This window comes from Prunus avium, chromosome 2 (assembly GCF_965620075.1).
Source record: "Prunus avium chromosome 2, drPruAviu1.hap1.1, whole genome shotgun sequence".
In the NCBI taxonomy this organism is placed as follows: domain Eukaryota; kingdom Viridiplantae; phylum Streptophyta; class Magnoliopsida; order Rosales; family Rosaceae; genus Prunus; species Prunus avium.
Window position 1 is genome coordinate 6,838,517 of NC_142285.1, and position 22,867 is coordinate 6,861,383.

The 22,867-nt window shown below is 37.3% G+C and overlaps 1 protein-coding gene and 1 pseudogene across 2 annotated transcripts; one reads left to right on the top strand and one right to left on the bottom strand.

Moving 5' to 3' along the window:
• The first annotated feature begins 2,538 nt into the window (after positions 1-2,538).
• LOC110747344 (putative disease resistance RPP13-like protein 1 pseudogene) lies at positions 2,539-5,821 on the top strand (annotated as a pseudogene).
• Positions 5,822-9,516: 3,695 nt separating this feature from the next.
• BUG22 (cilia/flagella-associated protein) lies at positions 9,517-12,564 on the bottom strand. 2 transcript variants are annotated; one of them, XM_021976811.2, is made up of 6 exons: positions 12,398-12,564; positions 11,950-12,024; positions 11,823-11,854; positions 10,893-11,134; positions 9,894-10,130; positions 9,517-9,793 (listed from the first exon to the last, which is right to left on the bottom strand). In XM_021976811.2, exons 2-6 carry the CDS (start codon positions 12,000-12,002, stop codon positions 9,785-9,787), a joined length of 573 nt encoding a protein of 190 aa, XP_021832503.1. In that variant the 5' UTR covers positions 12,003-12,024; positions 12,398-12,564; the 3' UTR covers positions 9,517-9,784. The 2 variants fall into 2 exon arrangements, with proteins under 2 accessions (XP_021832503.1, XP_088103934.1); XM_088247808.1 differs by lacking the exon at positions 9,517-9,793 and having other exon boundaries at positions 9,945-10,130; positions 10,889-11,134.
• Positions 12,565-22,867: the final 10,303 nt, after the last annotated feature.

The window sequence follows — 22,867 nt, forward strand, 5'->3', positions numbered from 1 at the left end:
ATAAACCCTTGTATCTTTTATCACTTTGATACTTCTACAGCAGTACGATCACTTCAAATACCAGTATTCTTTAGCAGTCAAAACATCAACACTTCAAACATAAAGTCATCAGGATCAGGTACATGGCATTTAAACAATAGTGCCCATAAAAGATGATAGTAATTAAAGTTCAGTAAAGGTTAGTTGATTTCACAAAACTCCTATGAGTTCACTGATAAAACCCAGAAGACAGAATAACAATATACTAATCTATGAATCATTAAGCAACAATCTACTTGAGTGGTCAATGAGTTTTGCATCCTGCACTGCTCGACTCAAAATAGTAGGCATCTCCGGTCAACATCAATGAAATTTTTTCTCCTGATTCATAAAGCTGCCAATGGCACACCTAGAAGCCAGATTCCTCTACAACCTTGGACTAACCTTGGTACATGATTTTCCCCTCAAGTATATACATGTCCAACAAATGCAACACATCAGGCATAGTTAATATGTTCATAATGCAGCTGGAGAAACTTCCAAATAAGTTGGCATGAAATATGACCAATTTTACACTACATAGATCTTCAAATACAACAAAAGAAGCTAAGACTTGCCAGTGAAATAGATACATCTTTGAGAAAAACATATTACCTACCAGAACATTCCCTGAAATACCAACGGACAGCAAAATAAAAGAGAACAAGAAAAAGAACCATTATGCAATTGATAAACATCAATAAACATGGGCAAACTTGAATCTCAAATGTGAAATACTTCTTCAGATTCTTTACAATCATAACCAGGAATGGAAGTTTTATACCAAGTGTAGCTGATGGGTCTGCTGGGAAAGAATGTATGTCGACTGGATGTTTGTACCAATTATTTCAAGGACATTGGATTGTATGTCTTCATCCTGTGGTCTTTTAATACGGCCGTCGACAACCGCTCAACAAAAGAAAAACATAGAAAAGTCAAAGAGGCACTAAGTCATTCCATCATCATTTCAACATCTGCCTTATACCGTCTGAAGTAGAAAAATAGTTATTTCCACTCTAGCATCAAGCAATGTCCCGTCCAATATAAACATCAAATCTACAAATTTTCCAACATGCGTGCGCCTCATTATTTACCATGTCATGAACAGACTTAAAGAGACCCTAAAATTTAATGGTATATTGCAGTGCGAAGGGATGCATCCATTAGAGATTACCAAGTCTTGTAGCTGAAGCGCCTATCAGCAGATTCGATGCTTAACAAAAAGACATGGTGGGTTAACACGGATGTTGTATGACAAGCATGAAACAAGTAGTCCCCTGTCGTCTTCTTTAGTAAGATGTCAGCTACCTACTGTTGGAAAAATGGCTCACATTTAGTATGCAAGTGAAGGAGGAGGCGACCGGTCGCTGGGTATTTGCGACCGGTCGTTTTGAAGCAGATTCGAAGTCTGGAGGAGAAGCTGGAAATCGTGACCAGCGACCGGTCGCAAGGTGAAAGCGACCGGTCGCTTTCAGACAGATTGCAATGCGACCGGTCGCCAGGAACGTGCGACCGGTCGCCAGACGTGCTGTGTCGTTTTTCCATGCGTTTTTCAAGGTGCATTTCACATGTGTTGGTTCCCTACCTAATCCCTCGAGCTTCCAAGAGTTTTATGGGTTCTAGGAAGTTTGGCAAAGTGCCTTAGAAGCTGGAACACCATTTAAATGATGTTTGTTGTCTTGTACCAAAGGGTTTTCTAGGTGGGAGACAAGGGGACAAAGGGTGCATGCTTTATGGCTTGTTTTCTGGTTTGCCTAGCCTTGTGTTTAGTTTGGTAGCTGAAAGCAAGAACGTGAAGGAGTAATTGCAGCCCTCTACTAAGTCCAAAGGTCTGCCTACAAAAGAAAGTGAAGATGCAAGACAAAGTGTGGTTAATCTCAAAGTTGTCAAGTAGCTAGGAGCTATTGTGTTCAAAGGGAGGTTATCTCACCAAGGGAGGAAGAGAGAGAAGGCAATCAGTTCAAGAGAGAGCTGGGTTGAGTCTTGAGTAGTCTAGACACCAAAGAAGGGAAACACCAAGTGTGAGAGAGCATTCACAAGTGCATCAAAGTGTTGAGCAAGGGGTGAGAGAGGAAAGAGAGCTTGGGAGAGAATAGAGTTCTAAGGGGGTTTCTTTGTAAACCAAAGTTGTAACTTATTCTTTCATTAGTGAATTTCTCAAGGGGATCACCAAGAGGATGTAGGCAATTGCTGAACCTCTATAAATTCTTGTGTCACTTTGTGCTTGGTTGATTTCTAAAGTGTGTGAGTGTGTGATTCATCCATTATTGTGTTTGTCACAAAGTCCATCAACAACAAGATCATTAGGGGAGTGAGTGAAAGTGTTTGTCCATTTTCACAACACCTACCAGTCAGGTTCCTGCTTGTGAAAATATAATAACACAACTTGACATAAATAAATAAATATAAAAATATAAAAAGTCCTACCTAATTCCATTTCAAGTCAACCAAAAAGTCTTATTGTGTTGTACGAATTAGTAGAATATGTAAATATACTAACACATATTGAAATAAACATATATAAAAAACAATAATACCATCCAGGTGTTTCTTTGTTTTCAACCATATCTGTATTTCACAAAAAGCTTTTCCAGACCTGTGTTTCTTTACTTCATCCAAATCATTTGCAGAGCAGAGAGAAATGGCTGGAGCTTTGATCGGAGAGGCTTTTATCTCTGGTTCCATCCAGGTGTTGTGTGAAAGAATCACTTCACCTGAGTTCATCGACTTATTTCGACAGAAGAAACTCGATCAACCACTCCTCATGAAACTGAAGATGACACTGTTGACCTTGTACGTAGTGCTCAATGATGCAGAGAAGAAGCAGATTGAGAACCCAGCTGTAAGAGAGTGGCTTGACGAGCTCAAACATGCTGTCTTTGATGCGGAGGACTTACTGGATGAGATCAAATATGAAGCTTTACGATGCAAGCTCGAAGGCGAAGATCAAACCCACCAATTAACCAATAAGGTGTGGAACTTCCTCCCCAAATTTCATAATCATTTTTATCAGAGCATGAATGTTAAGATACAAGAGTTGTTAGAAAGATTAGAAGACTTTGTACAACTGAAAACTGCTCTTGGTCTGAGGGAAGATGTTGGGAGGAAGGTTTCACAAAGAACTCCAACAACTTCCTTGGTTCATGAACCTTGCGTATATGGTAGAGACGAAGATAAAGATTATTTATCAAAAGTATTGTTATCGGATGATGCAAGCAACGATGATGTATCTGTCATCTCCCTTGTTGGAATGGGCGGGGTTGGCAAGACAACCCTTGCTCGAATGCTTTACAATGACCATAAGGTGAAAGAACATTTTACACTTAAAGCTTGGGCTTGTGTTTCAGAAGACTATGATGCTATTAGGGTAACTAAAACTCTTCTTGAGTCTGTCACTTCAAAACCTTGTAATATGACAGACCTCAATTTGCTTCAAGTTGAATTAAGAGAACAACTGAAAGGAAGAAAATTTTTATTTGTGTTGGATGACCTATGGAATGAGAAATATAGTGATTGGAAGTGCCTCCAAACTCCTTTTACTTCAGGGGCAAGGGGCAAGGGGAAGTAAAGTCATCGTAACAACACGGAACCAAAGTATAGCATCTTTCATGCAAAATGTTCCTTTTCATCTCTTGAAACCATTGTCGCATGAAGATTGCTGGTTGCTACTTGCAAAACACGCATTTGGAAATGAAAATTATAGTGCGTATCAAAACTTGGAAGAAATTGGCAAGCAAATTGCACGCAAGTGCAATGGGTTGCCTTTAGCTGCACAGACACTTGGTGGTGTGTTACGTTGCAAGAAAGACTCTGAGGTATGGAATAGAGTATTAAATAGCAGCATTTGGGAGTTACCTTACGAAAAAAGTGATATTCTTCCCGCTCTAGGATTGAGTTACCATTATCTTCCTGCTACATTAAAACGCTGCTTTGTTTATTGCTCAATTTTTCCAAAAGACTATGAATTCAACATAGAAGATGTAGTTTTTCTTTGGATGGGAGAAGGTATAATTCCCGAAGCTGAGAATGGGGAAAGAATGGAAGAGGTAGCTAAGGAATATTTTGATGAACTGTTATACCGATCGTTGTTTCAAAAGTCGGGGAAATCAAGTTTCACTATGCATGATCTCATTAATGACTTGGCTGTGTTTGTGTCTAAGGGGTTTTGTTCCCGGTTGGAAGGAAGGGAATCACATGAAATAGAAAGAGTTCGCCATTTGTCATATGCTAAGGGAGAATTTGATGTTGCTCTTAAATTTGAGCCACTGAAGGGATCTAAATGTTTGCGGACCTTCTTGCATACCCCTTTAAATCTATACAAAATGGGTTATCTAAGTAAACAGGTTCTACAAGATTTGGTGCCATCACTAAGTTGTTTACGGGTGTTATCATTGTCGCTTTATGAGAATGTCAATGTATTACCCGATTCCATTGAAAATCTCATTCACTTGCGGTACTTGGATCTCTCCTATACGACAATTGAAAGGTTACCTTGTGTTCTTTGCAGTCTTTACAATTTGCAGACATTACTATTGTCATATTGTTTGTCTCTTGTTGAATTGCCTACAGATATGACAAAATTGATAAATTTACAGAAATTAATCTTGAGAGGTTGTAAGTCTCTTAATAAATTGCCTACAGACATGAGAAAATTGATTAACTTAAGGCATCTTGACTTTAGTAGAACTGAAATTAAAGAAATGCCGGTGCAAATGGGTAGACTAAAAAGTTTGAGAACATTGAGTGCTTTTGTTGTGGGGAAATCTACTGGGTCGACTATTGGAGAATTGATGGAGCTATCACATCTACGAGGAAAACTTTCAATTCTGAATCTGCAAAATGTGGTTGATGCTAGGGATGCCTTGCAAGCCAATTTGAAGGATAAGAAAGATCTCAAAGTGTTAGAGTTGGCATGGGGTGCGGACAATGCTGATGATTCTCAAAAGGAGAAAGATGTATTTGACAATCTCCAGCCTTGCATGAATTTGGAGGAACTAACCATCAGATTCTATGGTGGAACCAAATTCCCGAATTGGTTAGGAGACAAGTCCTTCTCTAACATACAATTCATGCATCTCCATGACTGTAGTAATTGTTGGTCGCTGCCACCAGTTGGGGGGCTACCTGCTCTCAAAGAGCTTCGTGTAGGAAGGATGAAATTTGTTCAGACGATTGGTGTTGAGTTTTATGGCAGCACTGGATCTTCTCTAGTTCAGCCATTTCAATCACTGGAGAAGCTGCAGTTTTATAGGATGCCAGAGTGGGAGGAATGGGTATCAAGTGGAAGTGGAGGTGCAGACTTTCCTTGTCTCCAGCAGCTGATTCTAAAGGAGTGTCCAAAACTGAGAGGAAGTTTGCCTCGTGATCTGCCTTTCTTGAAGAAGCTTAGTGTGAAAGGGTGTGGGGTTTTACTTTTACATGATCAAAGGGCCGCTAGTACTCGTAACATGGACTCCTACAAATCTCTTAAAGAACTGAAAATAGAGGATGGATGCCACACAAGTGTGTTATTATTATCAGAGACAAAGTTCATGTCCCAACTTGAGATTCGAAATTTTAATGACATACAGTGCTTGCCCAACATCAATCATCTTCAACGTTTGACTCTCTGGAATTGTCCAACCCTGTTGTCGTTTTCTAAAGATGGCCTGCCCGCTACGTTGACATCACTTTCTATATACAACTGTAGGAGATTAGAATTCCTACCTCATGAGATGTTGGCCAAATTAACATCGCTTGACTATTTGTCGATACAGAATAGCTGTGATTCAATGAGGTCCTTCCCCTTGGGCATTTTTCCCAAATTGACAGGACTTATTATTGGGAATTGTGAGAATCTAGAATCGCTTTGCTTGATTGAAGAAAGAGCGGTTGAGAATCTCAGTCATCTCAATGGTTTGATTATCTCAGGCTGTCCAAATCTGGTGTGTTTTCCCCGGGGAGGATTGCCCACTCCCAACCTGACTTGGTTGAAAGTTGGTGAGTGCGACAAGTTGAAGTCATTTCCTGAAAGCATTCACACCCTCACAGCCCTTCAATATTTGGATATAAACAATCTTCCAAATCTGGAGTCAATTGCAGAAGATGGGGGTTTGCCTCCCAACCTCCAATATTTTTACATTCATAATTGTGAGAGACTGAGGGCTTCATCTTCATCAGTGGGAAACTACTGTAACTGGGGTTTGCAAGCACTTGTCTCCCTCGAACAAGTTACAATTGGTGGCAGGGGAAGTGATGAAATCTTGGAGACGTTGCTCAAGCAACAGCTGCTCCCTACCACTCTTCACACTCTCTGCATCTACCAACTTTCAACTCTGAAATCTTTGGATGGAAAGGGACTTGCACACCTTACTTTTCTTCGAAGTCTATCTATTACTAGCTGTAACCGCCTGGAATTCCTTCCAGGAGAGGCACTTCAACACCTTACTTCTCTTCAACTACTATTTATTAGTGAGTGTGACAGTATCCAATTCCTGCCAGAGGAGGGTCTGCCACCATCTCTTTCTTATCTGAGCATCTCCAATTGTTCTGCCCTGGAGAAAAGGTATCAGAATAAGACGGGACGAGATCATTGGGCCAGCATATCTCACGTTCCTAGCATCCAGATAAATGATGAAGTCATCATCATATGATATGAGCTCTCTCTCTCTCTCTCTCTCTCTCACACAGAGACAAACAAAGTATTCTATTGCAGGTATCGACTTCAAATAACCGCTTTAACTGCTTTTCTTCTAATTTGTTGTTCAGCACCTTTTTTTTAAATTTAAAATAATTCATATTCATTTTTGGCTCAATTTTGTTTTTTTTTTGGTTCTCCATTAATATTTCATCTCATTTCTAATTGTATGCATTCAGGACACAAAATTTCAGCCATTCGATCAAAATTTCATCTCTTTTTTTTTTTTTTTTTTTTTTTGTTGTCAGAAGCTCGCATTCCCGTATTGGTTAAATAATTTCAGCCATTCGATCAAAATTTTATACGACACAAAAACACATATTGTCACTGCTGCATACTGGTCTCGTGCTATTTTCTGATCAGAATCATTTTCCAGAAAAACACACAAAAACTCAATCCAATTTCTATTATTATTTTGCTCAGTAAATTCTCTCCTTCTATTTACTCAATTTCTTCGCAACTTATATCCTATAGTAAGTGTCAAATGCTGCATAATTAATACTCTTTTTGCAGGACAGCACCTTCTCTTGGAAAGCTTTTCATTTGCAAGGTTTCTTTACGTGTCATTTCCAGGGTAGGGTTTACCATTGTTCATAGACTTTTGTTTGCATATCAATTAGGTCTCTTGTCACTGTTCCTTGTTTATCTTGTATAATAATTGGATTACCATTAGTTAGAGGTAATTTCATTTTGCGAAGCTCCAATAATTCAATTTAATTGAAGCCATCAGAATTAATGTGCTCATTTTCTGAGATCAATCTATCAGATAATTTTTAATTTCATCTATGCATTTAGGAGTATCTTGTTGAGCTGAGGTATCCATGGGAGGGTGGGAAAGCACTCGAGTTAACATCCATATTGAATAGCTATTAGAAGAAGTAGACTTGACCTTACCGTTAGCAGTTGGAATAATAGTTTCCTTTTAGTACTTTTATGCAAGAGTTTGGCCTACTGTTCTTTGAATTCTGTCTTGTTTTATGGGCATTTATCAATGTTGGGGGCCTCTAAACCCTGCTGCTGTTTGTTGATATAGACTTTGAGAGTTGAAGGGTAAATTGTTTAAGTGCAAGTTCTGAAATTGCGATATAGAGTGGTCTTAAACTCTGCATGGCCTTTCAGTAATACTTTTGAGCACCTTAGCTAATAAAATCCATATCGTGTATTAGGTCTAACGTGAAGGAAGCTCCAACAATCTCTTGTCTGTGGAGGAATTCAGATTCTATCTCAGCAAATTTTTGTGTGGATTCTATCAACTGATTGAACATCTTTGTTCACTTGGAAGACAACTTAAATTGGAGCTTGAACCTTCTTTGTAATATTCTTTGTACTTCAAGTTGTTTGGCATGGGCAGTTATCTGTGTTTTCCTGGACTTTGTACTGGCCATAATTTAACAGGAACCATGTAAATGCATATCCATTTGTGATTCCACAAGTCAGAACTGTTCCTATACATCCAATTACTCCTTGCTTCAAATGGCAGGGTTATAGGGTGCAAGTAGTGAATTCTTTACCATTTCAAGTGGACTTCTGTTGTAGTCTTTATCTTCTGGTGTAGCCCTGTTGTTAATGTGTTACCTACAAATTGAATGGTGTCCTTGTCTTCAATCCCTGCCAGGACAAGGACTGATAAATACCTCACTTCTCTTTCAAACATTGTAATTCGTTGGTGTCCGAGGCTCAGATTCGTGGCAGACGATAGTTCTCCAAGGTCTCTTTCTCTTCTGAGAATCAGGTTGTTATTCCTTGAAGAAAAGGTGTCAATAAGACCGGAGAATATGGGCCAACACATTCCTTGCATACAGATAAGTGAGGAGGTGATCATAGTTGTTCTGTCAGAAGCTGGAAAGAGTACAACAATTTTAGGTACTCTTTCCTAATAAGAATGTATTTGAGTCTCATTTGAGCTAGTTTAAATTGTATGATCAATGCCTACGGATAACCTGTGAGCTTAAGTTGTAAGATAAAACTGACACTATATTATTGTTATTACCTTCTTGAAGATTTGAGCATGATATTTATCATTCATATTGTTGCAGTGCACATTTGTTGCCATTAATTAATCTTCGGACTTTCCCAGGGACTGCCTGTATGTTAGCTACACCTTGTCTTCTGTCGCTGTACCCTTGTATGTTTCTAACTTTTCTCTTTTTCTTTCGAACCAAAATCAATTAGAATCAGTTAACCTGTTTTTCTAGCCTGGTTCTTGATTTCTGGGAGCAAAGCTCGGGTCGAGACAGGGATGTTTAATGGTGAAATGGATGTTATTTCTTGTTCGAGCCCGTTTGATTATTGTTCTGAAAGCTGCCCTGAGAAAGTGATTGAGAGGCATTACTTGCTGGTTGAAAGAAACCCAAATGAGCGAAATTTATTGTCTGCAAATGTATGAGAGTATTAAAAAGAGATGACATGTCTGAGAGCAAGCAATTATCTGTCCTTAGATTGATTGATCTGGTCCTGAAAAGCAGTCATATTTTCTTTTCAAAAATGACATCAATTGGAACGTTATAATTGAGAGCAATGCATTCCGACCAAAAACATTGAGAGCAAAGTATCAGATTCATTTGTGGTAAATTTACATGAAATTTTGTCAAAACTGACAGCCACTCTGTACATGAATTTGTGTCAAAACTGAAAGCCAAACACATTTTTGATTTTTTTTTTGTTTTTCGGACGAACATTTGAAAGATCATAGAAACTAAACTCCTAAAATTTGACATTGTAGGGGAAACGCATCATTTAACCGCAGCAGAAGTCCAGTTTCTGCTAAGCAATCAATAATCACCATAATTGCAGATTGGGTGGGGGGGTTTAAGGGAAAGATATACTGGAAGGATTAATTGAACAAATATTGTGTTGAGTTCAACGTCATGCTTAAGACATTCTGATCCCGACACTTGCTCTCCAGTCTCCACAAATAGAGTTCGTAAATATTTTTACTATGTATGACAGACATACAAACATGCTCTAGTACAACTGATAGTGTTTTTTTTTTTCTTTCTAATTTATATAAAACTGGCACTAGCAAAGATTGCCATCTGAACACTCAAAATCCAGCTCCAATGGGTTTGATCCCTCCTTTGTTGCATCATGTCATGCTTTCTGTGCAGCAAATACATTATTAGCATGTGAGTGAGTGGACATGAAACGAGAAGGTACACGAGCATAATTGTTTTCGTTAAGCGATTGGATCTATCTTTACCTGCATTGGAAGGTACAACTTAAACTCAGGCGGAAGTTCCTCTTCGGAGTACAAGCGGTCAGAGAAATATATCCTCCTCAGGCGGCAATTCGCATGAACCTGAACTCGCAATGTCTCCACATAGTTTGTTCCATAGGCTCTCCTGGTAAAATCGGATAGATTAAACTGGATTTGATTCCAGCCCTCATCCATCCTCAGTGGCATGGTGCAGATGTATGGCTTCACTCGAGTTACAGCCTACAACACATAAATAAACCCTTGTATCTTTTATCACTTTGATACTTCTACAGCAGTACGATCACTTCGAATACCAGTTTTCTTTAGCAGTCAAAACATCAACACTTCAAACATAAATAAAAGATGATAGTAATTAAAGTTCAGTAAAGGTTAGCTGATTTCACAAAACTCCTATGAGTCCAATTTATCTGCCATTTGCAGAAGACACCATGTTCCCTGATAAAACCCAGAAGACAGTAACAATATACTAATCTATGAATCATTAAGCAACAATCTACTTGAGTGGTCAATAAGTTTTGCATCTTGCACTGCTCGACTCAAAATAGTAGGCAATCTGAGGTCAACATCAATGAATTTTTTTTCTCCTGATTCATGAAGCTGCCAATGGCATATCTAGAAGCCAGATTCCTCTACAACCTTGGACTTAACCTTGGTACATGATTTTCACCTCAAGTATATACATCTCCAACAAATCCAACACATCAGGCATAGTTAATATGTTCATAATGCAGCTGGAGAAACTTACAAATAAGTCGGCATGAAATATGACCAATTTTACACTACATAGATCTTCGAAGACAACATAAGAAGCTTAGACTTGCTAGTGAAATAAATACAGCTTTGAGAAAAACATATGCAGCAGCCTTCCTTACTTACCTGAACATTCCCTGAAATACCAACAGAAAGGAAAAGAAAAGAGAACAAGAAAAACAACCATTATGCAATTGATAAAAATCAATAAACATGGGCAAACTTACACACTTGAAAATTGGAAGCTCGAAAACGTCTCCTGACATTCTTGTCATCCAGAACTTGAATCTCAAATGTGAAATACTTCTTCAGATTCTTTACAATCATAACCAGGAATGGAAGTTTTATACCAAGTGTAGCTGATGGATCTGCTGGGCAAGTAATATATGTGGACTGGATGTTCGTACCAATTATTTCAAGGACATTGGATTGTATGTCTTCATCCTGTGGCCTTTTAATATGGCCATCGACAACTGCTCAACAAAAGAGAAACATAGAAAAGTCACTAAGTCATTCCATCATCATGTCAACATCTTAAAGGCATCCGCCATATACTCTGGTATGAAGTAGAAAAATAGTTATTTCCACTCAAGCATCAAGCAATGCCCCGCCCAATATAAACATCAAATCTACAAACGTTCCAACATGCACGTGCCTCATTATTTACTATGTCATGAACAGACTTAAGAGGCCCTAAAATTTAATGGTAAATTGCAGTGCAAAGGGATCCATCCATTAGAGATTACCAAGTCTTGTAGCTAATGCGCCTATCAGCAGATTAGATGCTCATCAGTCACCAATCTTAACAAAAAGACATGGTGGGTTAACACGGATGTTGTATGACAGGCATGAAACAAAGAGGGATGAATTGCAAAGAATAAGACAGTATTGAACCATGACTGGGCACCTCCATGTATTAAACTATAAAAAAGCATACAACCAATTTCGTCCTTGTGCTACCACTTCAAACTATTTAGATTTGTTGAAGGTACATGCACTTCTTTAATTCAGAAGAAATTTGGGAGAAAATATGTAAAAGGAATAAACAACACTGAATAGTCAGAATTGCATCTTACATTGATATTTGAAACAAGTTGAATTTAACAAGCATCTCAAAATTTCATCAACAGGATTTACATTTCCAAAGCCAAAACCACTCACCTTCTTTATCCCAAATCTGCAACGGTTTGCTCCTACATATTCAAAAGAATGCACAGATTAACTTCAAAGTTACAAGTGCAAGGATAAAAAAAAAGATACTCAAACACAAGAGACAAAGACGGCATACCCAAGGCTGTATAGAATTGACAGAAATCCGGATTGAAATGTGTTCTTGAACATTTTTACTTCCTTCTAAATCGAGCTGCAATGAAAGCACAACAATTGTAAGCTATAACTGGACTTAACATTTCCTTTCCTTCTGGTTTTTCGTTCCATTGGAATTGGAAGCCCATTAATATATAACAAAAGTACATAATCTAAAAACAAAAAGAACAAAAAAACTTAGCGTTTTAAATTCAAGTATTCTATCAATGGCTGAATATAAATCCCAGTTATCCTTGAAACTAGCAGATGTGTAGTGTAACCCTGGATTATATCATCACGAATTATTGAAGGGGAAACTATAGTAACAAGCATAGATTTTGAATATCACGTTTGGCTGAGACATGGAATTTGATCAAATTCCAAATGTCTGTACTTTTAGCTGACAGACAGACAGACACAAATATACTTACCCAGGAAAGAGTCGTTTCAACCACAACCCCAATTGCAGGCCTTAAGCTTCCCAAAGCCGTAACCTGATAGACCAATTGCGATTCCCCTCTCTCTCTCTCTCTCTCTCTCTCTCTCTCTCTCTCTCACTCTGCAAGCCCTAATTGTCCCGCGCGTGTTTTTGTTTTGGTAAATATTGTCTTGCGTATTTTGTGCATAGCCAAGTTAGTTTATTTTTCATTAGCAAAAAGTCGTTTTTGGTCCCTATAGTTTGCCATTTTTACCACTTTGATTCCTGTCATTTTAATTTGATCAATTTTGTCCCTCTAGTTTTCAATTTAAGCAATTCGAAGACAAATTACAATTTCTGTCAAAATAGAGTAACTGCAGTTAGTTGTTGAGGGGCATTTTAGTCAAAAATTATAATTTCTCTATTGTTTAAATTAATTGAAAAAATTAAAATCAAATAATAAATAACCAAAAGCAAACAAACCCAGATCACCTACCTCCCAAGCCCCTCCTCATCCCAGCCACCACACCGTACCTCCCAACCTCCTCCACCCCATGCCCAGCCACAAACCCAGCCTCATTGTAACTCTCTGTCTCTCAGCTCCCTAGCATAAACGACGGCGAACACAAACAAAATTGAAACTTGTAAACTGTACGATTCTTACATGGTGGAAAGCGAGGTCGGAGAGGAAGAGAGGGAGAGGGGGTATGCGAAGCCACTTGGGGTTGCTGTGGGGGTGATGGAAGTGTTAAATATTTTAGTAATTCATTATATATAAATGATTATGGTGTGTTTAATATTCTTTCATTAATTAATATATATTTTCTACACTTACAGTGTTTGCCAGCTCGCTATATAATCAACTTAAATCAGTTAAATTCATCATGCAATGCATTTCCTTCCAATTTTTTGTGATAAACTAATAGATAATTGACTAAATAAACATCCTGCAAAGTTTCAATAAAAATTTCCAGGTTTTTCTTACAATTTCCGTGATTTTTATTCAATTTTTATCGATATCGATAATATCCTGATATTTCCATCGACATTTCCGTGTTTTTGGACTACCGATATTTCCGATATCATCAATATTTTAGACCTTGGTTCCAACAGAAGGGGTTTTGGGGGGGGGGGGGGGGGGGGGAGGGCTGGACCAAAAAGCGTTTCCAGCAACAAAAAATTGCCCGGGCAGAGTGTGGGACCCAGCAACCTGGGCTGGCCCGAGGGCAAGGCTGACGTCAGCGTGTTTGACGCACCTGCTACAGTACCCCCAACGGCTAGCTTCCACGTGTCGACGCTTGCTCTCTGATCTGATTTTTTCCTCCAATCCAAAGGCAGCCAATTTTTGTGTAATAAAAAAAAATGAAAAAAAATTTAAAAAATACCCAAAAATTCTGAAATTGTCCCTTTGCTCAACTAGTGTACAGATTACCTTATTTTCATTTTCAACATTTGGGCCAATTTGGCATTGCTGTGCTGTGAAAATAATTGCTGTCAGATTTGCTGTGAGAGAAAGCAGTTTGGCGTTTGGTAAACTTTTTGTTAAAAGTGTTGTTGGTACTGATTCCCACATAATTAGAAAAAAAATTGCAGCATAATCATTAAACCCAGCGCCTCTTTGAAACTGATTCCTACATAATCAGAAAATGAAAGCACCACATTAGCTGCTTTCCCTTATAGCTTTCTCTCACAGCAATTTTTAACAATAAGTGATTTTCTCATAATTTACCAAACGGGCTGGGCTTTCCAAAAATTTTTAAAAATCACTTATCACCCCAAATAAGCAATGTCAAACGGGCACTTAAGTAAATGTCTTTGTCCTTTTACTTTTATTTATTTTTATATTACTCCATTTACTTAAGTTTACAATGTAAATAAGGAAGTACCCCCATTTGGATTCAAATAAAAATACTATAAAATCAAATTCCCACCAAATCAAAATATGAAAAATCGGTTTTAGTGCAAAATACGATTTAGGCTAAAAATGATGGCTCATTAAGTCCATATATACTTCATACTAAAATCCCATAAAATCAAGTTTTCTTATTTGATGTGTAAGGAACAAAAGCCGCCAAAAATTATCTTGAGAAAATGATTATTCCGAAAAATTATTTTTCATACTTAGTCAATATTGCACCTTCGCTAAAAAAAATTTGGGTTCGCCAATGCACGTAGGAACCCAAAAATCTTATCCGAAAATATTGTCCAAATTAATTATTTAGGTAAACAAATTTGTAAAAAAAACAAAAAAATAAATAGTGTTTGCCCTTTGCCATGGCAACTGCTGGAAACCAACATTGCTTTTTGCAAGGGCAGCCACTATTCACATGAATAGTGGCTGCCCTAGGCCCCCCCTTGCCATGGAATGGGGCAACTGCTGGAACTGCTCTAATACGTCTCTCTCCTAAACCGCTCCACCAAAATTTTATAATGACAAAACTAGCCCTACACAATAAAAGCAATAGACATGCAAGTCCTGTGCATGTGACTGCTAAAAGCCAAGACCAGCAAACCACCGAAAGCAAGACTAAAACCAATATCAGCAAGTAGATATGGTTGAAACGCCTTTTGTCTTTTCTTGCATGTGACTTGTGCATAGAAATTGTAGATTTTGTTTGGGGTTATTCGCAGCAATGGTCCCTCAATTATACCCGTAGTTACAGTTTGGTCACTCAATTTAATTATTAGTTGCAAAGGTCACTCAAGTAGGTGATTTGTTGCACCATTAGTCCTTTCGTCAAGTCTGTGACTTTATCTATTTAAAATGATGACGTGACAATCATATCTTAGATTATTGATGGGCAAATGTGACTTTTCAGTTAGGACTATTTGTAGCAATGATCTCTCAACTATACTCGGAGTTACTTTGTTCATTCAATTAAGTGTTGTGTTACACTGTTAGTTCCTATCGTTAGAGAGACTTGATGGTAGGGACTAACGGTGCAACACAACACCCAATTGAGTGACATCTGCAACTAATAATTGAATTGAGTGACCAAACTGTAATTACGGGTATAGTTGAGAGACCATTGCTGCGAATAACCCATTTTGTTTGCTTATGTGAAGTGTGTACAGTACATGTGAATCTTCGTAGAAATATCAGAAGCTTTTTGTAGTGATATGCAATGTATATCAGAAATATGAAGGAATAGCAGCTGCTAGTGGTATTTAGGAAGAAGCTCTCCGAAGTGAGAAACATAACATAGAAGAAAATCTCGGTGCTCTCCTTCAGTTATCAATAAAATTTTCCTTTATTTTCCATACTCTCTCCCTCTCAGAACACTGTTAATACTATGTTCATCCATCAATCACTATTACAACATCTCTAATATATCGAGATTTCTAGTTTTATTAGCAGCATCAATACTTAGGTAAGTATTTTTCTCTTTTATTTTTTGTTTTCTTAGCATACTTCTTGTCTAAAACATGGGAAAATCATTATAATTATGTTATTATCTTGCTAAACTGGCGATCAATACTTTTTTTGAGCACTTAGTCATGTATGATGTTTGTCATAACAATAACTGGATGTTTGTAAGGGAACTTCTGAGTTCAGAGAACCTCTGAGTTCAGAGAACCTCTGAGTTATACTCCCACAACTCTTTAGGTTGACGTCTTTGCAGTTGTTCACCCGTTTTGATTTAGTCATGTGATGGTAGGGTAAAGTTCCCCATTGGCTTGAGAACCATTTGTGGTCAACAAGTCAACTTTCTTTGATGTGCGAGCGTGCCACTGTTAGCAGTTAAAAACTCTAACAAACTTATGAAAAATAGATAACTTGCACCCCAAGTTACTGACTTTAAATAAGTGATTGTGAATTTGGGTGAGGAATATCTCCCAAGTAAGTTCTTTTCTTGCCTCAGACTGATGTGGACTTCACAATTTCTCACAATAAACTAGTAGTTCTGGCCAAAATGAATATTGAAAATAAATCAAACTGTTTTAAGAAGAACAACCTATTACACAAATTAAAACAAAAGGGAACTGCCATGTCTGAAAGGACAACAGAACATTGGGCTTCGATTTATGCTTGGATTGTTGTTTGTAACTTAGGCTGGTTTGGATGTATCTATGTTGGATTCAAATGTCTGCACCTTCAACTAATGAGGTTCAGTTGGAAATCGATACCAATGTTGAGATTGGCAGAGCTTTAATCTATTTAAGCCATGGAGAGGCTTGTTGGATGGGTAGAATTGAGATCTCTTCAGTCTGGACGAGGCTAGAAGTGGCTGGATTGATGATTGCTAACCTGGAGATGCACTATAGTACATGTTCTGCTTGATTATGAATCATCCAAGAGCTATTCTGGCAATTCTAAGAGATCAAGGCATCTCTGTAAATTTGTTGAGGTTTTCATATTATGAAAAACCCGAGTTCTGCTTGATTTGGCTTATGTTGAACCAAATTTGCAACGAGAGAAGTCTCGTTTCCTTTGTGAATTGCTCCCCTAAATTGAACTAGAGTCAGAAGTTTGAGTTCTGCCTGTTTTGTTTAGGAGTTGGATGAACTTTCAAGCCAAATGGCTTGGTTGCTTCAGAGTTTGAAGGCTTTTGAGATCGAATAATCTTGTTTTGAATTTGTCAGTATAACTTGAGAGTTTTTGTTTTGATTGAATTTTTGGTTGTCCTCAACCCTATTTACCTCCTCTCATATTTATAGAGAATCTGACTGAGGGTGTAATCCTTTAATATCTGGAGGGTAGATCTTTTGAAAGGATTTTCCTTTTCCAACGCAAAAAGGGGGAGTTATTAATCTGGCAAAAAGAACCATCAACAGTCAGTTTCTATGATGTTCCATTTGCTTTTTCTGGCAAACAACTCTCCTGTCTCTTGTTCATTTCTTGAAAACACAACTTGCTCTAGTGCAGAGCCCTTATGAGCATAGAAAGGAAACTTGGCCGCCCTTCTTTTCTGGCATTTTAAATGGTTATGGAGAATGTTCTTCTGGTTAACCTCTTTTTACTAACTCCCCATCACTTCCTCTGCCCAGTTGAATTTTTTTGACTTTCATAGTCACATGGGTTTCTTAAGAGAAAAGATCTTCCCAAAAAATATGTTGACTTGAACTCTGAAATTGAGATCAACGGTGATGATCCAATTTTGCACTCTTTGGAGAGATTAGAAGCTGGGCATAATCCTAAAATCAATTAGAAACTGATTTGTCGGCATCCAATTTTCGACGTCATTTTTCCTTAAGCCAAATATGTGATCGACCCTACATAAGAGAGGTGCATGCTCTCTTATGTTATTCTTCATTTTTGAACTATTTGTTTGTCATTTTCTTTTTGTTTATAATTTGTTGCTTGTATATGAGGTGCATGCTCCCTTATGTTACATGCTCACATAATCTATTGCTTGTATCTACCTTTTTGCTTTCCTTTACCTAGACATTTGTCTGCACTTCTCTTATGTTTTCTTTTAAGAAAAAAAAAAGGTTCTTGTGAGAGGAACTGTAGTTTCTGTTGAAAGTTTTGGCCATTGCACTTCTCTTATGTTTGTTTTCTGTTTCAAGATCAGATGCCTATGCAATCCGCGAGACACAAATTTGAATTCCTTCGTACAATACGAATTTCAAAGTTAGAAACTCTAAATGATTCCAATTGCGAATGTCAAAATTGGGGCTCAAGTGTTAAAATGTGAACAAACGTTGGAGAGTCAGAGACTTTGTATTTGCTAATTTGTTTTTTTTTTTTTTTTTCTTTTTAAAATGTTCACAGGTGGACTTGGACCTTGAAAATTATGAGCGATTTGTAGAGCTTTGTGAACAACGTCAAGTTATCCAAGCAGTGGTGGAGAGGCGCAAACACCTTGAGGAGAAGCAACAAAAAAAGAAGTTGAGGCGCAAACACCCCACTTGAGAGATCAGTCACTTTTCTCAATCTTGAGTTTGATGATAATTGTTTAGACAAATTTACGATATTATCTTCTCTTGCGCTAAGTAATGACGACAAGTGTTGTTTGAATTATGATCACTAATGTTATGAACTTGTTATGGAGTTTGATTACTATTTCAGTCTAGAATTGTTTCCTATTAACTTAATGTTTATACTTGTGAATAAGAGAAAAAATTGCTATTTAATTAGGTAAAAAAATGACAACAAAAAAACAGGTGCACACTAATGCCGATAGAATAGTGATAATATGGTGATGAATTGTTTTGTTGCTGTAGGACAGCTATGACAATTCTATAGCGTTTAGCTACAAATTTTCTCTCTAAAATAATACGATAGCGAGAAAGGGATGCATTCAGCGACAAATTGTATATTTTGTGGCAATATAATTTTTTTTTTGTTTATTCACTTTTTAAATGAAATTAAAAATTGTTAACGAGGATTTTTTAAACTTTAGCGATGAATTGTTTTCCTCGTTGTAGTTTATCTCAAAAAAAAATTTGGTCTTTTAAAACTTATGGTGAGAAATTAAATGACATGTAGCGAGGAAATATATCCTCGCTATTGATTTTAAGCGAGGAAAAGTAGATGTCATCGCAGAAAAGTCTTCCACTGGCTACTTCGACAGGCCTTCTACAACGACCTGTCAAGTGTTACTTCGCTGAAAATATTCAGCGATGAAATTCTAACTTTTAGCGAGGAAACATTTCCTCGCAAAAGGACTTATGTGTTGTAATGAGTGTTTATCTTTGCCACATGTGCAAATATATCCTCGTAATCAATACCATAAGTTTGAGTAAATCCTCTTGCAACTAATCTGTCCTTGTATATGTCCACCGTACCATCCGGTTTATGTTTAATAGTGAATACCCATCTGCATCCCACTAGCTTCTTTCCCTTTAACAAAGGTACTAATTTCCATGTTTGATTCTTTTCAAGAGCTCGCATCTCTTTAGTCATTGCATCAGCCCATTTAAAGCCATATTATAAATAAATAAATAAAACAAAAACAAAAAAGAAGAAGAAAGAAATGAAGCGGATGCTGAAGATGAAAACAAACAACCAGAACCAAACCTTAAGGCTTGACTCACGCTCTTAGGCGCCTCGAGTCGAGTGCCAAGCTCCTTGCTGGGAGGGATGGGATCTTGGGTGGTATCAAGTTAGTTATCAATATCAAAGCAAGGCTTGGACTGGACTTCTTTCTTAAAGCCGTGCTATGCTATGCTTTGTCTTCCTCTTTTTCTTTTATATATATATTTTTCTATTTAAACCCCACACTTCTCTTAGTTCACTTAGTTCACCTCATGTTCTAAGTTCACCCCAACTTTTAATTTAAATTTTCACAATTTCTAAGTAAACTCCACTATTTTCCCAAACTACTCTTAAATACACCCCAAGCTGAAAAAATAAGAAATAAAAGAGATTTTCTATTTGAACCCCACAAGCTACCTTTAGATGAGGAAATACATTATGGGCATGAGCAATAGTAAGTATTAAATTAATTTTTTGATGATATTTTAGAGTCTTATTCATTATCTGTTTTCAAGTGCATAAACATGCAAGTGATCAAGAATATAAGAGCTATGGCGGTTTTGGGTTTGCTGGATCACTAGATGTTAATCATAGCAATGGGACAAAAGGGATGAATAATGATTTTGAAAAATATACTGGTAACTCAGGTGAGACCACATCTGATCAGTCTATTGCTCTACGACAACAAGCAAGTCAATATTTTTATAGCAATACAGGTCCTTCCAGTTATCATGGAAGGAATGAATTTCAGTTCAAAGAACATAATATATCTTTGATGGATTTTGTAAGTAACTCTAGTTCTTCTCATCCTTATGTTACAAAAATCTCACCTCAGAACTCAGAACTCTGTCAGCGCACTGCCATCTAGAATTGGTGGGGTTTTCAAACATGGAAACACTATGTACTGAAGCTTTAGGCACTTACTTTGGGTTGATTCATTGTTTCACTTCATTTAGCTCAATTGTAACATCGAAACAAAAGTGTACTTATATTTTATAGGAGATAAACAGGGAAGAATGTGTAGCCTGATAATACTTCATAAAAGTTTACAAAATCCAGTAAGTCGGATGAAAATAAAACTATTATGACAAAACATCTAATAGTAAGGGATCAATATACATCAAGATGTACATGAAATGAACCAGTAAGCTCTTTCTAATTGTCAATGCGATCTCGATATGGACTATACCAATCAAATGCTTTGAGGTTGGAAATATCAAGCCAACGATTGATAACATGAGGCATAGGATGATGTGGTTGCAAGTGTAGCTGTCAAAATAAAATAAAGTTGTCAAATGTATAGTTAAAACAACAAACAAATTTCACAAGGAAAAACTGGCAGCTATAAATAGAAAAAATTTATTATAATACTTGCACAAAGTGTTTTTCAACCAATCCGATGGAAATTTCCCGACGTTGATATTCAGGCAAAGGATGACTTTCCGTTGGTAGAAACATAAGAGATATGGCATTTGAAAAATGCATCAAGACCACATTGTAACCATTTGCAATAAGGTAACCCATTTCTGGTATGAGCATCCATCTATCTTCTAAAGGGTAATCATCAAAATAATCCAAGCGATACTCAACCTCATGCTTACTTTCAACACTCTGAAAGATAAATTCATAAAGAAATTCATTATTTTTCAACTCATTCAGTAACTCCCTCCTTACTTTACGCCAAAAATTCTCCCTGTAACCTAGCAACCTAGCAACCCAGCAATGGCTCTAAAGCCACAATTGCCATCAGATTTTACATCTTTGGCCCCCATAATAAATGGCCTTATAGCAGCTGGAAGCTTGTCATTATATTGTTGTGTCAAGTCTTCGGGATTGACAATTTGTTGCTTATGCACCTGAATTAAAAAAAAAAAAAAGTATAAGTATTATGGTGATGAAATTTTGATGCGTTAATCAAAATAATATAAGTACATATTGGGAGTTTTGGTGGCCGCTTCTTAGGCAGTGTAGTTTCAATATTTACAATTGCGAGTGCTGATGATTGAGTATCATGGTTCACCTACAAAGTAAAGAAACATAAGGAGCAACAAGCATTTGTAACATAAAAGTAATATGAAGTACTTACTGTTAATGGGGGTGTTTGTTTCTTTCGCTTTTTTGGTGGAGGTTTCGTATAGACTACGCCGTCGGACAATGTTCGAGAATTCCTATTACAATCGGATTCGACAAGCTCAAAGGTTGAAGGCAATCTACGAGTAGACTTGTCAAAATTACTCGGACGCCCTTTTGTCTTGATCTTCACTTGTGGTTCTCTAAGCGTTAATCAAAATGCATGCAAGTGTCTGTCCATACAGCCATAAACCAATCCTTATACTCTTTTAACCAATTGACCTTCACATAATCAAGCATCTTACTATACTTTCCTTCAAATATCCTATCCATCTCAAGTAGATTTCTTTCATAATCAACCTCAGTTTTTGCTAAGACCAACATATTCCATAACACTATAAATTGTTCCCATTTGTCACCTTTTTTAAGTATGCCCTTGCAAGCCTTCATCACACACCTGTTGATATGCCATCTACATAATAAATGTCGGACACTAGGGAACACATTGCGAATGGCATTCATAAGTTCCATTTCCCTATCAGTGACAATCACACCTAGAAGACAATTTGTATTCATGATGCTTTTCAATCTATTCAAAGCCCACATTTAGTTGTCTTCCTTTTCAGAAGAAATATAAGCAAATGCAGTTGAGAATGTTAGTTTCGTCGATGTTACCCCCACAATTTGTAATAATGGGTATCGAAACCTGTTTGTCTTATATGTGCAATCCATTACTAGCACATGAGGAAATGCGTGCAATAAGTTCACACTATCAGGGTGAGCCCAAAAAAGATCGCTCACACAATTGGTGTCATCAGTCCTATGCCAATGAATATATTTGTGATTAGATAGTCTACATAGCAATAGTTGCATCTCAGATCTACTAGCTTTCTCAACCACTCTGCTTTTGTATCTAGCATTGTAGATTGTCTTCATTGTTGTTACATTTTTTCCATCTCGTCGTTTGATGATGTACAATATATCTTTTGGCCTCACCAAGCTTTTAGACATATCCATCAGCAAGTTGTTTTCTTCCTTGCTTAACCGTCCTACATATGAATGTCCTTCAAGATACTCAGCAGAATGATGGCTATGAACTCCACATACAACCTCAACTTTCCACTCATCTCCAAGACCAATATTTAACCCCTTCAGCTGAAACGGGCAACCACACTTCTTTGTACCAGTGCTTTTAGGACGCTTTTTTTTTTCGGTGATCAATACTTACATCTGCTTCAAAATTCATTGGTTGTTCGTCATCTAAATCTACATTATGCTTCTTAATATAATGCCCACCTCTCTCACAACCTAAAGTAACTCTAGCCCTCCTTGTTATAATTTTTCCAGCTCCATCAGACCTTTTAATGACAACTACTATGCCACACTTTCGTCCTTGCACACGACTCCAATTAAGCAATGCTTCTTGACTATTAAATATCTATATAAAAGCATATATGGTAGTTGTAAAAGATTATCAACCACTCAAAAGTT